General features: G+C 41.6%; 1 protein-coding gene across 4 annotated transcripts in view; it reads right to left on the reverse strand.

Annotated features, from left to right (window-relative positions):
* The window catches only part of ube3c (ubiquitin protein ligase E3C), a 186,232-nt gene that overhangs the window by 62,129 nt on the left and 106,726 nt on the right, over window positions 1–17,377 (reverse strand). For all 4 annotated transcript variants that reach the window (XM_038798378.1, XM_038798379.1, XM_038798377.1 and 1 more), the window contains one exon: window positions 8,576–8,823. In XM_038798378.1, the coding sequence (XP_038654306.1) occupies window positions 8,576–8,823 (248 nt within the window). The remainder of the gene's footprint in view (window positions 1–8,575; window positions 8,824–17,377) is intronic.

The following is a 17,377-nucleotide window of genomic DNA, read 5'->3' on the forward strand; positions in this document are numbered from 1 at the left end:
GAGAAAATGTGAAAAAGGAAGAGAATAAAAATATATATTTTTTAAAAGGCTCATCGTGTAGGGTTAACACATTAGAAGGATAGAGGATCGGCTAGCTGGCAAAAACAGAGTATGTGTAAATGAGTCTTCTGACTGTGGCGCGTGGTGTGCCACAGGGACCATTGCTGGTGGGCCCTCAACCTTTTACAATTTACATCAATGACTCAGATGAGGGTGGTATAGCAATGGTAGACAAATTTGCATATGACACAAAGATAGATAAGAAAGTATGTTGTGAAGAGGACATTAGGATATAGAAAGATCGAGTGAGTGGGCAAAGATCTGGCAAACGGAGCGTAATGTGGGGAAACGTGAAGTTATTTACTTTGGAATTACAACCTCGGGTGACTGTCTGTGTGGAGTTTGCACGTTCTCCTTGTGTCTGTGTGGGTTCCTTCCGGGTGCTCCAGTTTCCTCCCACAGTCTAAAGAAGTGCAGGTTAGATGGATTGGCGGTGCAAAATTTCCTCTTAGTGTCCAAAGGGTTAGGTGGGATTACTGGGTTACGGGGATAGGGTGGAGGCATGGGCTTAAGTAGGGTGCTCTTTCCAAGGGCCAGTGCAAACTCAATAGGCCAAATGGCGTCCTTCTGAACTGTAGGGATTCTATGATAGGTTGAACATGCTGTGCTTGTTTCTACTGCCGTTTAGAAGAGTGAGGGGTGACTTGATTGAAAAGTAGAAGGTGGACACGGAAAGAAATCTGGCGAGTCCAGAAGTAACATGCATGGTTTTAAAATTAAGGGTCACCCTAGAAGGGCAGAAATTAGGAGAATTTCTTTCTTTGCCGGTTCAGAGACTTTGGAACTCTTGTCTCAGAAGGTGGAGGAGGAAGAATCATTGAATACTTTTAGTTAGATTCTTGACTAACAAGGTTTATCGGGGTAGATGGGAATGTGGAATTCGAAACACAAGTCAGCCATGATCTAATTGAATTGCAGAGCGGGTTCAATGGGCCGAATGGCCTATTTCTGCTCCGATTCCACATGACCACGCTTTTGAGCCCCATAGGGCAGCACGGTAGCATTGTGGATAGCACAATCGCTTCACAGCTCCAGGGTCCCAGGTTCAATTCTGGCTTGGGTCACTGTCTGTGCGGAGTCTGCACATCCTCCCAGTGTGTGCGTGGGTTTCCTCCGGGTGCTCTGGTTTCTTCCCACAGTCCAAAGATGTGCAGGTTAGGTGGATTGCCCATGATAAATTGCCCCTAGTGTCCAAAATTGCCCTTAGTGTTGGGTGGGGTTGCTGGGTTATGGGGATAGGGTTGAGGTGTTAACCATGGGTAGGGTGCTCTTTCCAGGAGCCGGTGCAGACTCGATGGGCCGAATGGCCTCCTTCTGCACTGTAAATTCTATGTCTATGTCTAAAAGTAAATATAGAAATCCGCATAGAATTGGATGTATTACATCAGTTCCAATTGTAGCAGGAGTGAATCCTCAACAGATTCCTTCCCCTTCAATATATGATACTGATTTGATAATCCTGCTCTTAGACTGTCGTCAGCATGGGGGAAAAAAGGTGCCTCAATTCTACAAACCAAAGACAAGGTCAAGTTCCTTGCATCAGTGCTTCTGGTAAATGTGAGACACATAAAATGTAGAAAGAGAAAAGTAATGGCATGAAATACAATAAGCATATTTAAGATAAATCTGGATACGAAACAGCAAGAGCTTTGTCTGATCGGTTGATACGAGACCCCCCCCTTTAGATAACTTTACAGCCTACTGCTAGCCCCATTGTCGCTTCACTGGGTTCGGTCTTTCTAAGATATGCCTGCAACAGTCCAGTATAGCTTCCATTGAACTAGGGCTGATCACTTCGCTTGTTGGTGAAACAGGGATACCAAATAATAATAAGCATTATCTTTAATTTCATAAGTAGGCTTACATTAACACTGCAATGAAGTTATTGTGAAAAGTCCCTAATCGCCACATTCTGGCACCTGTTCAGGTACACAGAGGGAGAATTCAGAATGTCCAAATTACCTAACAGCACGTCTTTCGGAACTTGTGGGAGGAAACTGGAGCACCCCGGAGGAAAGGGCTGGTTTAGCTCAGTGGGCTAGACTGCTGGTTTGTGATGCAAAACAAGGCCAGCAGCGCGGGTTCCATTCCCATGCCAGCTTACCTGAACAGGCGACTAGGGGCTTTTCACAGTAACTTCATACTTATGACAATAAAATATTATATTATTATTAAACCCACGCAGACATGGGGAGAACGTGCAGACTCCACACAGACAGTGACCCAAGCCAGGAATCAAACCTGGGACCCTGGAACTGTGAAGCAACAGTGCTACCCACTGTGCTACCATGTCGCCCATCTGACTGTAATCTGTTCCACCTAGTATGTACTTGCCCCAGAGGACGCAATGGAGAACGTAATCATTTGGTAGTACAAAACTGGAATTTTACTGATAAAAGGCACATGTTGTCAAAGCTTTTAGTCTGGCACTCAGCAGAACATTTTGCAAGAACACCAAATATAAAAGGGAACAACAATTTTACTTCATGAGTAGTGTGCTGATTAGTTGGCAAGTGGACTCTGGCAGAGGTGTCGCCATGGAGAATGCACCAGTTAACTGAGGTTGTTTTCCAACTTGTGCCCCCCCCCCAAACCACATCTTTGTTTCACTTAGTGTAGTGTTACTGATTTTGTTTCTCAGCATCAGTTTTTTTGCTGTTGTTCTTCTTCCCTTCAGTGGACATGTTCACATTGCGTGATCATTCTCTGTTCCTGTTACATGATGCTTATCCGTTGTGTTTGTTTCCTCTCAACTTGTTCCAGTGTCTCAAGCTATTTGTCTTCGGACTTCATCTGCATGCTTTTATGTTGTTCTTTTGTTCTATGTTCCGGATGCTTTTATTTTACTCCAGCAATTTTTGACAACTTTTTTCTGCAGTGATCTCTCTCTGGGCCAGAGCAGAGGGAACTCATGCCAGAGCCCCAACACTGCTGAGTGCTGCAAGGGGAGCTGGAACATGGGCAACAATTGCAGAATCACAAGAGAGACGATCAGCCAGAGGTGATACCAGGAGATGTGGTAACACGGATTGCTAGGAAGTAATCTGTGAACTCCGGAGTTGCGTTAAAAATATTGGGCTAAATGTTCGCCCATCCTCACCTCCTCTCATGAAAAAACAAAAAAGCATAGTCAAAAGTTCAGTTTTTTTACTCCAGATTATGCAGTTTGTAGAAGAAAGCTTGCATTTGGAGCAACCATGATATATCCCCATTCCTGCATCCTAGAATACCATATCTCTTTTTAAAAATAAATTTAGAGTACCCAATTATTTTTTTTCAATTAAGGGGCAGTTTAGCGTGGCCAATCCACCCAACTTTGCACATCTTTTGGGTTGTGGGGGTGAAATCCACGCAGACACAGGGAGAATGTGCAAACTCTACACGATCATTGACCCAGGGCCAGGATTCGAACCCGGGTCTGCAGTGCCGTAGACAGCAGTGCTAACCACTGCGCCACCGTGCCGCCCAATGTACATGCACGTCTCTTTTAATGCCACACTGCAAAACTGAAAACAATTCAAAAGTTGTTCAATGGCTGCAATTCACCTTGCAACTTCCAGTGATGGTGAGACACACTAGTCTTGGAATACATGCAAGTCCTTTTCTATACTTTGCTGCTACATACTACAATAAGGTCAATGAATACAAATGTATGTTCATTAGAAATGAAGAGAAACTGCAAACATGTATCAAAATAAGCTGAATAGGCATCACAAAGATGAGCCACATGAAAAAGTGGCATTGATCTTAATAAATATTACAAGATAAATCAACTGATATAACCGTGAGGTCTCTCTAACTGTGAAACAGATCAAAATGCCATTACCACATATTTTGACTGCTTATTTATGCTCTGTCTGGCTGCTTGATTTAAAGCCAACAAAATGCAATCACTACACAAACAGAATCAAGAATCATCTCCTAATGGAAAGTTTAATTGAAAAGTGACCAGCGACATGAGGTAATCCTTCTGTTAAGATGGCTATAAAGACCTTAGCGCACTGAATCACACTAAACAATCACTACGCAGACATTAAAGAAAATTTGAATTCGTTATGCCCCAATAAATATAGAGAGAAATCAATATCTCCCCACAAGGCATTTTTTTGTTTATAGACTCAAGAAAAATATATTATTTGCTAGCCACATCCTGTTTACAACTGTAATCAAAATATAATTAGTTCTGTTATAGACAGTGTTGCAACTTGCTGCCTGTCACAGCTTTAAAGCAACTGGCTGAGAAATACTTAGAAGTAAATCAGGCATTACTATTAGGAAAGAACGTGATGCAGACAAGGTTCAAAATCTTGTAATGTCAAGCATAAATGTTTGAATGGTGCATATGCCCCTTATGGCAATTCAGTAAACAGTTTACAAAAATAATTAGCTTTGCTCTAAGACAAGTACACAATCCCAGCTTCATGAAATGCTTGTATCTAGGACTCAACATATTCATATAGAATAGGAAAGCAAAGACGCTGCCGCTCAACCTATTCATCATGGTATTTTCTATAGATGGAAGCTGCACCTTAATGCTAATCTTTCGCGCGCCAGGGACTCTGGTTCAATTCCGGCCTTGGGCGACTGTCCGTATGGAGTTAATATTTATAAAGGCACTTTACCTGAATGCTCGTAGCTTTCAAAACAAGATAAATGAGTTGATGGCACAAATCATCGCAAATGAGTATGATTTAGTGGCCATCACAGAGACATGCTTGCAGGATGGTCACAACGGGGGCAGCACGGTAGCACAAGTGATTAGCACTGTGGCTTCACAGTGCCAGGGTCCCAGGTTCGATTCCCTGCTCGGTCACTGTCTGTGCGGAGTCTGCACGTTCTCCCCGTGTCTGCGTGGGTTTCCTCCAGGTGCTCCAGTTTCCTCCCACAGTCCAAAGACATGCAGGTTAAGTGAATCGGACATGATAAATTGCCCTTAGTGACCAAAGGTTAGGAGGGGTTATTGGGTTATGGGGATAGGGTGGAAGTGAGAGCTTAAGTGGCTCGGTGCAGACTCGATGGGCCAAATGGCCTCCTTCTGCACTGTATGTTCGATGTTCTAATTAAATATCCAGGGGTATCAGACTATTCGGAAGGACAGGCAGGAAGGTAAGGGAGGTGGTGTAGCACTGATTTTTAAGGATGACATCAGGGCGGTAGTGAAAGATATAGGTTCTATGGAGAAAAAGGGTGAACCATTTGGGTGGAAATTAGAAATAGTAAGGGGAAAAGGTCATCGATAGGCTTGGTCAATAGGCCACCAAATAATGTCAAAGTGGGACGGGCAATAAACAAAAAAATAGTTGATGCATGTCAAAATGGTACGGCAATTATCATGGGGGATTTTAATCTACATGTCGATTGCTCAAACCAGGTCGGTCAGGGCAGCCTCGAGGAGGAGTTCAAAGAATATATCCGCGATAGTTTCCTCGAACAGTATGTAATGGAACCGACAAGGGAGCAAGCTGTCCTAGATCTGGTCCTGTGGAATGAGACAGGAATGATTAATGATCTCATAGTTAGGGATCCTCTCAGAAGGAGCAATCATAGGATGGTTGAATTTAAAATATCGATGGAGTATGAGAAGGTAAAATCCACAAGTGTCTTGTGCTTAAACAAAGGAGACTACAATGGGATGAGGGAAGAGTTGGCTAGGGTAGTCAAAAAGACTTTGTGGTGGGACAATTTAGGAACAGTGGAGGACTTGAGATTTTTCACATTTTCACAGTGCTCAGAAAAAGTATATACCAATGAAACGGAAGGACTGTAGGAAAAAGGATAAAGATATACAAAGTAGCAAAGATTAATGGGAAGCCAGAGGATTGGGCAATCTTTAAAGATCAACAAAAAGCCACAAAAAAAACTATACAGCTAGATAGATTATGAAAGCAAACTAGCTCAGAGTACAAAAATAGATAGAGGATTGGTTAACTGACAGAAAGCAAAGAGGGGGAAATAAATGGGTGTTTTTCTGGTTGGTGATCAATGGTTAGTGATCCCTGGGGAATACCACTGGACACAGGCTTCAGTCACAAAAACAACTTTCAATCATTACCTTCTGCCTCTTGCCACTCAGCTGATTTTGGATCCAGTTTGCAAATTGCCCTGGATCCCATGGACTCTTATCTTCTTGACCAGTCTCCCATGTGAGAGCTTGTCAAAAACCTACTGATGTCCATGTAGACTACATCAACTGCACTGCCCTCATCTACACTACTGATTGCCCAAAAAAATTCAATAAAATTTGTAAAACATGATCTCTCTTTGACAAAGCCATGCTGAATATCCTTGATTAACCCTTGCCTCCACAGTGGAGATTAATTCTGTCCCTCAAACATTTTTCCAATAGTTTCCCGACCGCTGAAGTGAGACTCACTGGCCTGTAATTTCCTGCTTTTTCCCTACTTCCCTTCTGCAATTTTCAACAAGGAAAATTAAAAACACATGTACAACAGATGCTTCATTAAAATTCAAGCCACCAGACAATTAAAAAAAATTTACAAGATCTTTTTAACAGAAAGATGGGTGAACAACATATCTGCTTTATTGTTGTCCTCCGCTTCCGAAAAAATACCATCCAGTAATAAGTAAATAAAGTCGCCATAGTCCCAGATGACTATAGACTGTTTTCCCCTTCGAGGTTTAACCGGAGGATCACCACACTTCAGGCAAGGGGCAAGGTTGAGAAGGCGGCACCATCATGAATAACCTCAGCAGGTATGGGAATTTAATTCGACCCCCATCCCCACCCAAGTAATATACGATGAAAGTAACTCTTTGATTGAGATTCTAGATCCACATTAAAAATGACTGCCAAAACTAAATGTAATTGGAAGATACCAAACTAACAGCTGAATGAAATTTAATGCTGACAAATATATTTGTGCCCAAAATAGCAAGCATCATACAGGGAAAGATGTCTTATTAAAAAAGGAAACCAATTCCAGTAGAGCACTGTTGACCAAATTTGTGTTATCACTATACTACATTGATGAGACAGCAAATTGACTACTGGAGGTATCTGTCCAGTCACTGAATACAACAAAAACATATAAACGTACAACATTCAAACATAAATGTGGCCAATGACCAATTTATAAATTGGTAACTGAAAACCTTGGAAAATGATTCCTTGCAGATTACCATATTTTGGGCAGCACGGTAGCATTGTGGATAGCACAATTGGTTCACAGCTCCAGGGTCCCAGGTTCGATTCTGGCTTGGGTCACTGTCTGTGCGGAGTCTGCACATCCTCCCCGTGTGTGCGTGGGTTTCCTCCGGGTGCTCCGGTTTCCTCCCACAGTCCAAAGATGTGCAGGTTAGGTGGATTGGCAATGATAAATTGCCCTTAGTGTCCAAAATTCCCTTAGTGTTGTGTGGGGTTACTGGGTAATGGGGATAGGGTGGAGGTGGTGACCTTGGGTAGGGTGCTCTTTCCAAGAGCCGGTGCAGACTTGATGGGCCGAATGGCCTCCTTCTACACTGCAAATTCTATGAAATATTTGAGAATGTAGGGAGCAATGGCAGCAAGTAAAGCATTCACTTTATCCCTTAAGAGAATAAATAATATTGGTGGATAATTCATTCTGGCAATTTTCCATAGTTTGTTGCCCAGTCAAGATTATTGCAATTTTCCTCCTGCTTTGAACATTTCACCTTGTTCCACCAAAGCCCGCCACCCCCCTCCTCCTTCCCCTCGCGCCCACCCATATCCAGATCTACCTCCCTCACAAGTACAATAATAATTTTCTCACTAGGATGTCTTTAGTGTTTTCCTCCCTCATCTTCTTCAAGTTCCACCTCATTCTCAATTCACTCGGTTTTCTCTCCAGAGTTCGCTGCCCTCTGATCCTCCCCAAAATCGCCCCCTCTTGGTAAACTGCCCAACTCATATTCATGGCCTGCCCTTTGACCTTGCTATCTCACATGGTTTGCTCATCCCATCACAGCAATCACAGATAAGCCCATTTCTAATCACTTCCTTGCAGCACGTTGCACCCACACCCACCATCCACCCCTCTCTCTCTCTTCCACCCTCCCCCTCTCTCTCTTCCACCCTCCCCCTCTCTCTCTCACCCCCCCCCCCCCCCCCCCCCCCCCCCAATCCATGTTCCAAATCTACATCCTTCTGTATCCGTCCCTGGAAAAATTACCCAATTCACTTACAACTGCACTTTCAAAATCCATTGCTGCCTATCTAATCGTAGCTAAAGCGTCATTTGTAAATAGTTTCTCTTCTTGCCTCTGGTGCTGCCCAAAGATCTATCCTTTGCTACATCCGATTTCTCATCTGAAATCTCAGCATTAGTTTTTCAACGTGGGCTGACGACACCCAATTCTATCTTATCACCACCCTTCTCCATCAATGCATGGATTCCAAGGCTAAAAATCTGTGCAAACAAACGTTTCCTGAAGCTAGCTTGAATAAAGGAGTTCCTTAAAAATGTTTTTTTAGCTGTTTCTGAAGATAACACATATTAAGCCAAGATATTTGATATTTAAAGAATTCAATTCTTACCTTTCCCAACATCCTTCCTAGAAAGTAGTAATGCCTGGTGAAGTGATCGCCAACCAGCATTTTTGCTGCAGGATTCGGATACAGAAGCCCTTCATTTGTTGTTTTAAAAAATCCCTGGTTTGGGTTAAATCCAGTCTTGAGCAGTTCATTAAGAAATTCTCTGAATATTCCTCCACCATCAATTCCAGCTTCATCTAAACCGTGTGCATTTAGTAAGTGAACACGTATTCTTTTTCTCAGGTCAGTTTCTGGAAAATAAGGGCAACATTTATTTTTCAACATATATTGCTCTAAATTGTTACTTTTACAAAATGCATTACACAGGCCAGGAATTTGCAGCTGGAATGACAATAACTTTAGCTTTTACTGCCACCACTGGGTAAAACTGACAACAGCTTCTGGTGTCTGCATGTGCACAGCTAAATGCAGAAATCTGGAAGTTGCTATCAGCAATAAATTGGCCTGCCACAGGGTGCACTCAAGCAGTTTTCTCAGAAGTAATCAGGAATAAAGATGTACGGGCAGCACAGTGGTACAGTGGTTAGCATTGCTGCCTCATGGCGTTGAGGTCCCAAGTTCGATCCTGGCTCTGGGTCACTGACCGTGTGGAGTTTGCGCATTCTTCCCGTGTTTGCGTGGGTTTCGCCCCCACAACCCAAAGGGTGTGCAGGATAGGTGGATTGGCTATGCTAAAATTGCCCCTTAATTGGAAAAAAAAATGAATTAGCTACTCTACATTTATAAAAAAATAAATGTAAACTTCAACTTTTTACACGCTTTTCTCATTGTAAGTTTTGTTGAATGAGGTGTAAATGTATTTTAATGAAGTCCCAAGTCATAATTATGCTGTACAACCTCTACCTTTAGGAGCCTGGACAGCCTCAACTTCCCAATTCTTATTGTGAAACCCGTTTGTTCGGTTTCTTCAATCCCTAGGAAATCATATTTGCATTTTTTTTTATTTAAGTGAATATGTCTCTCATGCCAGAGGTCTAAATGGTCACACAAATTTGCCTGTTTTGGTATTTTCAGTTTCATCTTAATTTTATTGATCTTAATTTTCAGAAAATAGAAAAAACAGAGGTCTCAAACAAGAATTAGAAAGCGAATGGAAAACATGAAAGTGTTTACAACATGCTGCAAAGGAAACATTACCAAAGCGGAATAGAAAAAGAGACAAAAGATGAGATACTAGCAATGATGATAGAAAGGGGAAAGCAAAGAAACACACCCGGGAATGCTGAAATTGAAAAGAAAATAAAGAATGCATGCAGGCTAAAGAGGAACAGTATGACGAGGTGTGATTAACTATTGAAACTTGTATACATATTTGTTTTTTTAAATCACAAAATAAATTATGCACCAGAAGGTGAAATCTTGACAGATAGAAAGAGATAACAACAGATAATGGCCTGAAAAAAAACAGATAATGGATGCATAAAAGACAATGATGGTAAAATATTCTTTGCAATAACATTGCTATTGATCCTTTATTTGACTATTTTAAGGACTCCCTCCACTTGAATCATCAGACAATTCACTTCTATATTTTGTCCATCTTTATGATATTGCGCCCCTTTCAAAGAATATTTTACCATCATTGTCTTTTATGCATCCATTATTCGTTATCTCTTTCTATCTGGCACACCTCGTTATACCGTCCCTCTTTAGCCTGCATGCATTCTTTATTTTATTTTCAATTTCAGCATTCTCGGGTGTGTTGCTTTATCCTTTCAAAGTGAATTATCTGATGATTCAAGTGGAGGGAGTGCTTAAAATAGAGTCAAATAAAGGATCAAAATTATGATATCAGAGATAAAGAATGCTTTGAAATTGATGAGTACAGGAAAAGCATACATGAAGTAATAAATGAACATCTAAAAACCTTTGGGAAACAGAAATGAAAGTGGTAACGGAAATGTGAGATTAAATGTACAGCAAAGAATATATTCCAAATGAGTCAAGACCTTAATCGTTCGTTAAATTACCTAAGAAACATAAAGTAATGGAATGCAATTATTTTAGAACTATAAGCTTAATGCTCATTAAAATGATCTTGGAAATCATAATAGAAAGAAATGATACATATTGAAGCAGAAATTGGTGAAACGCAGTCTGGACTTAGATCTGGAATCAGAACATAAAAACTAGGGGCAGGAGTAGACCATCTACCCCTCGACTCTCCTCTGCCATTCAATCAGATCATGGCTGATCTTTTTGAGGACTCAGCTCCACTTACCATCTGTTCTGCATAACCCTTAATTCCTAACTGTTCAAAAATCTATCTTTGCCTTCAAAACATTCAAAGAGGTAGCCTCAACTACTTCATTGGAAAGGGAATTCCAGATTCACAACCCTTTGGATGAGCAAGTTCCTTGTCAACTCAGTCCCAACTCTGCCCTCCCTTATTTTGAGGCTATGCCCCTAGTTCTAGTTTCACCCACCAGTGGAAACAACCTCCCTTCTTGTATCCTATCTATCCCTCCATAATTTTATATGTTTCCATAAGATCTTCCCTCATTCTTCTAAATTCCAATGAGTATAGTCCCAGTAAACTCAGTCTCTCCTCATAAGCCAATCCTCTCAACTCCGGAAGTAACCTAGTGAATCGCCTTTGCACCCCCTCCAGTTCAAGGACATCCTTTCTCAAGTAAGGAGACCAAAACTGTACTCAGTACTCCAGGTGTGGCCTCACGAGCACCCTATACAGCTGCAACACACCCTTCATTTTTAAACTCCATCCCTCTAGCAATGAAGGACAAAATTCCATCTGGCTTCTCAATTACCTGTTGCACTGAAAACCAACGTTTTGCGATTCATGCACAAAGACACGCAGGTCCCTCTGCACAGCAGCATACTGCAAGTTTTTACCATTTAAAAAAGGAACAAAAGAGAATATCAAAAAGAAAATTGACCTATTCTTGATAGACTATGAAAAGGTGTTCAATAATGTTTATCACCAAAGCTCATAGGTGTGTTGCTGCAATGTGCCATTCACAGTAAAGGTGATTTATCCAGAGCCTATATTGGAACCAAATAGCAGGCATCAGGCTAGAACAGTTTTCCAAACTTTGGATCAGACCCCAGTGGGGTCGCAAGATGTCATTTTGGAGTTCCAAGCTGCAAGGCAGTTGGGCTGCTGTGGAGCTCAGGCGGACTTCTGACAGCTGTGAGGTCCCTTTAAAACATGTTTTTTCTATTGGTGGGCATAGCATATTGGACAGATCTTTGAGGCCTGCAAAGAAGTCAGTGAAAAAGTAGGTGACTTTTTTCTAGCCACTTGAAGTCAAGATTGAAGTACAACAAGGACCACAATAATATGTTGCCAAAGTACTCGATCTGTAAACAGAACAAATATTCAGACAATTACGTATACTTCCAGAGATAAAAATTGGAAGAACAAAAACGTGTGGTATGCTGACAACACAGTTCTTCTTGTAGAGTCAGAGGTCCTACAAAATATGATACATCAAGTAAAATTGAAAAGTTTAGAATATGGATTGATTATGAACACCAAGAACAAGAGTTCGAAGAAGTGTGAAATTGAAGTGGATGGTGTCACACTGGAACAAGTTGTTCAGTTTGCCCATTTAGGAAAAATGACAACAGAAGATGGTAGATAGATACCAAAAGGAGGAAAGAAATAGCCAGGAGTAATTTTGTGAAGCTGAAGGATGTGTTAACAACAACAAAACTAGTTTGTAACAAGGAAGAAATTATGCTATATTATCTCCAGTTTCCAGTATGCCTCAGAAACCTGGACAATAAATAAAGATCTGTGGGGAAAACATAGAAATCTGAAATGTGGATGCAAAGGCATATGCTTAAAATTCCATACACAGACCAAAAGACAAATGGAGGTGCTTCAAATAGCAAGAATAAAAAGAACTCGAAAAGTAACAGGAGGAAAATAGAATATCCGTATTTCGGCCATTCTATCAGGGCTGAAAATCTAAAGACATCTCTTCCAGAGGGCAAAGTGGACAGCAGCAGGAATCGACCTCACATAGTTGGATAATGGACATCAAGCAGTTGTAGACGAGCTGCAGTGGATGTGTGAGGGTAGTGCAAGGCAGACTAGTGTCACATACCATCACATCAGATTTCCTGGTAGGAGTAGCTACAAGTACAGGACCGTCTTTCGCTCCGTTCCATGATTTTAAAAAGTTCCAAGGATTTTTAAATAAAAATTCAACATCATATTTTTCAAAAATGTTGCTATTTCATCTGTCTTAATCCCACTGGCATGTGCTAATCTTTATTGCCTGTCCTGTAAAATGATTAAAAAGTGCAATAATTAACACTTAATTATTAGTTTATTGTCTGAGAGTTCAATCTGATTGGCTGTGCAGCCTGTTTGAGAGCTTCCAAAAGAAATTCCCTATGGATGACGCCAGACGAAAATCGAGGAAATCGATGCCAGGGAGCCCATGACATCTTCCGAAGCAGTCTTCTGCGATGTCAATGCTGAGCATTGTTGACTGCAACACCTGGGCCAGATTCTTTTGTTGAAGTCACAAAGAAATGTTTAACGTATTTCATTTTTTAAAAAAAAATCCTTCAGAAATCAGCTACTGCCACGAAAGAAGCTTATGAAAGGCCCTTTCAAAATAAATCATTAGTTGCAAATTTATGGAGTAATCTTCTACCACAGTGCTGATGGCCAGGTTGGCTTTCTGGCGAATTTAGCTCAAAGCAGGAGGGTTACACATTATTGTCTGTGTGTGAAAGCCTAGACACAGGCAGATCTCTCATAAAATGGGTGTGGTTTCACAGTTAAAATAATTGATTAAAAAGCTCTCTCCTGCAATCATCTGTAAATAGTGTTTCTTAAGCAAGGATCAAGGGTGCTTGTGGCTGTTGTCTATGATGCAATATATAGGCTCCAGAGAGAACAATCAGGTTGTGCTGAATGATATTTTCTTGCTCCCCTACCCCACAACCACCTATTTGCTACGTGAAGCATATTTATTTTCTTTCAATTGACTTATCCCAGCTATCATGTTTAATTTCAGGTTACAGCAAGCAATTTCTTTTGCAGCCCTCTTTTTCTACAAACCCTATGAACTTCTACTTAGCGCAGACAGTTTGAGTTGCTGCGGGAGTAGGGTTTTATATAAAAGATCCCAAAGGGTGCAAATAATGTTACTTTCTGAATGAATTTGGACAATAAAACTCACTTCCTACAAATCATTTGCCTTCCAATATACAATCCTTGTTAATTTTTCAGAGTATTTTGTAGGAAGAATACTAATAGTTGTTGGGTTGAAAACTAAGAACTGTAGAAGCTGTATTGCTCCAAACATTCGATGAGAAATGAGCACAACAGGCTCCAATAGTGAGTGACAAAATGCACTAATTTTAAGCTCCCCATAACTTTCTTAATTAGATTGAAGCTTCCCCAAATGTGAACACGAGATGTGCACCACAGCTGCTGATGTAGCATTTTCCTTGTGGTACAAGATTACCGGTTAAGAGTTTTAAGCCAGTTATAACTGCATTGAACCTACAGCACAAAGTGAGGTCATTAGGCCCAAAAGGTCTATGCTGGTACAAAAGTAAACACTGCAGATGTTAGAAACCAGAAATAAAAACAAAAAATGCAAGACATACACAGCATATCAAGCAACATGCAGACAGGGAACAACAAGCATGACCCTAAGTTTCATGCTGACTGTCATGTTAATTCTTCATCTTGTCAGTCTGACCTCATGCTGTGTTCCACCATTGGGACCCTACCAAGTTCAATAATTTCAAGAAGTCAAATCTGCCCCCATTTTCTTTCCTTCATGATTCTGCCATTCACATCACCTCTACAGACATTATTTGTTTATTTACTTCTCATTGCCTATTGTCTTGCACCATCAACTCTTTTCATTTAATCTCTCCAGCTTTCCATCCCTCACATACCTTTCCTTTTTGTTCTTTTGTCCACGCTTCCTTCTCTTTCACTTGCTAAAAAACCTATTACATCTCTAATATTGCCCCAATTCTGAAGAAAGGTCAATGACATGAATGACTAAGCCTGTTTCTCGCTCCAGCATTTCCAGTTTCTTTATTAGGTCTATGCTTGTGTTTTTGCTCCACATGCTTCCATCTTTCTTAATCTCACCTCATTAACATGTCATTTTATTCCGTTCTATTCCTGGATTGTACTCAATGAGCATGCATCGATACTAATCGCCTCAACCATTCCATGTCGTTGCAAGCTCCATGTTCTCACCACAATAAAGAATAAAGAAGTTTTTCCTGAATTGCTTAATGGATTTATTGGGGACCATCCTGTTATTTATGATCCCTAATTTTGGACTCCACACAAGTAAAAACATCTTCTTGACATCTATCCTGCTTCATTTTGAAATTCTAATCTCAAACACTGTTCACAGGACTCATTTTCATACATTTTAGAAAACAGTTGATGAGATAATTAGTTTATTTCCTACTTAAAACACAGTTTCACACTTTGAATAAGCTAGAGATATCTATAAATAAACTAAATATGAGTTTTGTTGCACAATATTGTCACTGGGATTTTATAATACAATGGTGGGGATGGGAACCAATGCAGGAAGTCGGAGGGAAGAAAAAGTGGGGACAGAAAAGACAGTAAGGGGAAAAGTGAAAGGCAGAGAAACCAGTCAAAAATCAATAAGGGCCACAATACAGAGTATAGAGTCTGTGGAGAACTCAATGAATGGGTCCAGTAAGGCTAAGAGAAATAAAACACAGTGTCTCCAAAACTTGACCGGACAGATGGTCTGAGAAAACAGGGCAGAGAGCAAGGGAAGTCTAGATTAGACTGCATTTATTTCAATGCAAGAGAACTGACGGGCCAGGCAGATGAACTCAGGGATGGATGGGTACATGGAACTGGGATATTATAGTTACTACTGAAACATGGCTAAAGGAGGGGCAGGACTGGCAGCTCAATGCTCCAGGATATATATGCTATAGGAAAGATAAGAGGAGGGGGAGTTATGTTTTTGATTAGGGAGAATATCACGGCAGTACTCAGGGAATATATCCGAGGGTTTGGCCACTGAGTCTATATGGGTAGAACTGAAAAATGAGGGAGAGATCACTTTGATAGGATTGTACTACAGGCCCCGGGGGGCAGCACGGTAGCTAGCATAAATGCTTCACAGCTCCAGGGTCCCAGGTTCGATTCCCGGCTGGGTCACTGTCTGTGCGGAGTCTGCACGTCCTCCCCGTGTGTGCGTGGGTTTCCTCCGGGTGCTCCGGTTTCCTCCCACAGTCCAAAGATGTGCGGGTTAGGTGGATTGGCCATGCTAAATTGCCCGTAGTGTCCTAAAAAAATGTAAGGTTAAGGGGGGGTTGTTGGGTTACGGGTATAGGGTGGATACGTGGGTTTGAGTAGGGTGATCATTGCTCGGCACAACATCGAGGGCCGAAGGGCCTGTTCTGTGCTGTACTGTTCTGTGTTCTGTATAGTCAGTGGGAGTAAATATGTAAGGGGATTAGAGATAGCTGCAAGAAAAATAGGGTGGTAATAGTTGGGGACTTTAACTTTCCCAACATTGACTGGGACAGCCATAGCATTAGGGGCTTGAATGGAGAGAAATTTGTTGATTGTATTCAGGAGGAATTTCTCATTCAGTATGTGGATGGCCCGACGAGAGAGGGGACAAAACTTGACCTCCTCTTGGGAAATAAGGAAGGTGACAAAGAGTTAGTGAGGGATCACTTTGGAACCAGTGATCATAATTCCATTAATTTTAAGATAGCTATGGAGAATGATAGGTCTGGCCCAAAAGTTAAAATTCTAAATTGGGGCAAGGCCAATTTTGATGGTATTTGGCAGGAACTTTCAAAAGTTGATTTGGGGGAATCTTTTGGCAGGCAAAGGGACGGTTGGTAAGTAGGAGGCTTTCAAAAGTGTGTTAACTTTTAGAGTTAAGAGCAAGGCTGGTAGAAGTAAGGAACCTTGGATGACTCGGGATATGAAGCCCTGGTCAAAAAGGAGGCATATGATATGCATAGGCAGCTGGGATCAAGTGGATTTCTTGAAGAGTATAGAGGTTGTCGGAGTAGAGTTGAGAGAGAAATCAGGAGGGCAAAAGGGGACATGAGATTGCATTGGCAGATAAGGCAAAGGAGAATCCAAAGAGCTTCTACTAATATATAAAGGGCAAAAGAGTAACTCGGGAGAGAGTAGGTCCTCTTAAAGATCTACAAGGACATCTTTAAGAGGACCTACTCTCTCCCGAGTTACTCTTTTGCCCTTTATATATTAGTAGAAGCTCTTTGGATTCTCCTTTGCCTTATCTGCCAATGCAATCTCATGTCCCCTTTTGCCCTCCTGATTTCTCTCTCAACTCTACTCCGACAACCTCTATACTCTTCAAGAAATCCACTTGATCCAAGCTGCCTATGCATATCATATGCCTCCTTCTTTTTGACCAGGGCTTCATTGAACCCCGGGGCCTGTAGTACAATCCTGATTAGGGGCAGCACAGTAGCATAGTGGTTAGCATCAATGCTTCACAGCTCCAGGGTCCCAGGTTCAGTTCCCGGCTGGGTCACTGTCTGTGCGGAGTCTGCACGTCCTCCCCGTGTGTGCGTGGGTTTCCTCCGGGTGCTCCGGTTTCCTCCCACAGTCCAAAGATGTGCGGGTTAGGTGGATTGGCCATGCTAAATTGCCCGTAGTGTCCTAAAAAGTAAGGTTAAGGGGGAAGTTGTTGGGTTGCGGGTATAGGGTGGATATGTGAGTTTGAGTAGGGTGATCATTGCTCGGCACAACATCGAGGGCCGAAGGGCCTGTTCTGTGCTGTACTGTTCTAA

The sequence above is a fragment of the Scyliorhinus canicula genome, chromosome 5, assembly GCF_902713615.1.
Source record: "Scyliorhinus canicula chromosome 5, sScyCan1.1, whole genome shotgun sequence".
NCBI lineage: Eukaryota > Metazoa > Chordata > Chondrichthyes > Carcharhiniformes > Scyliorhinidae > Scyliorhinus > Scyliorhinus canicula.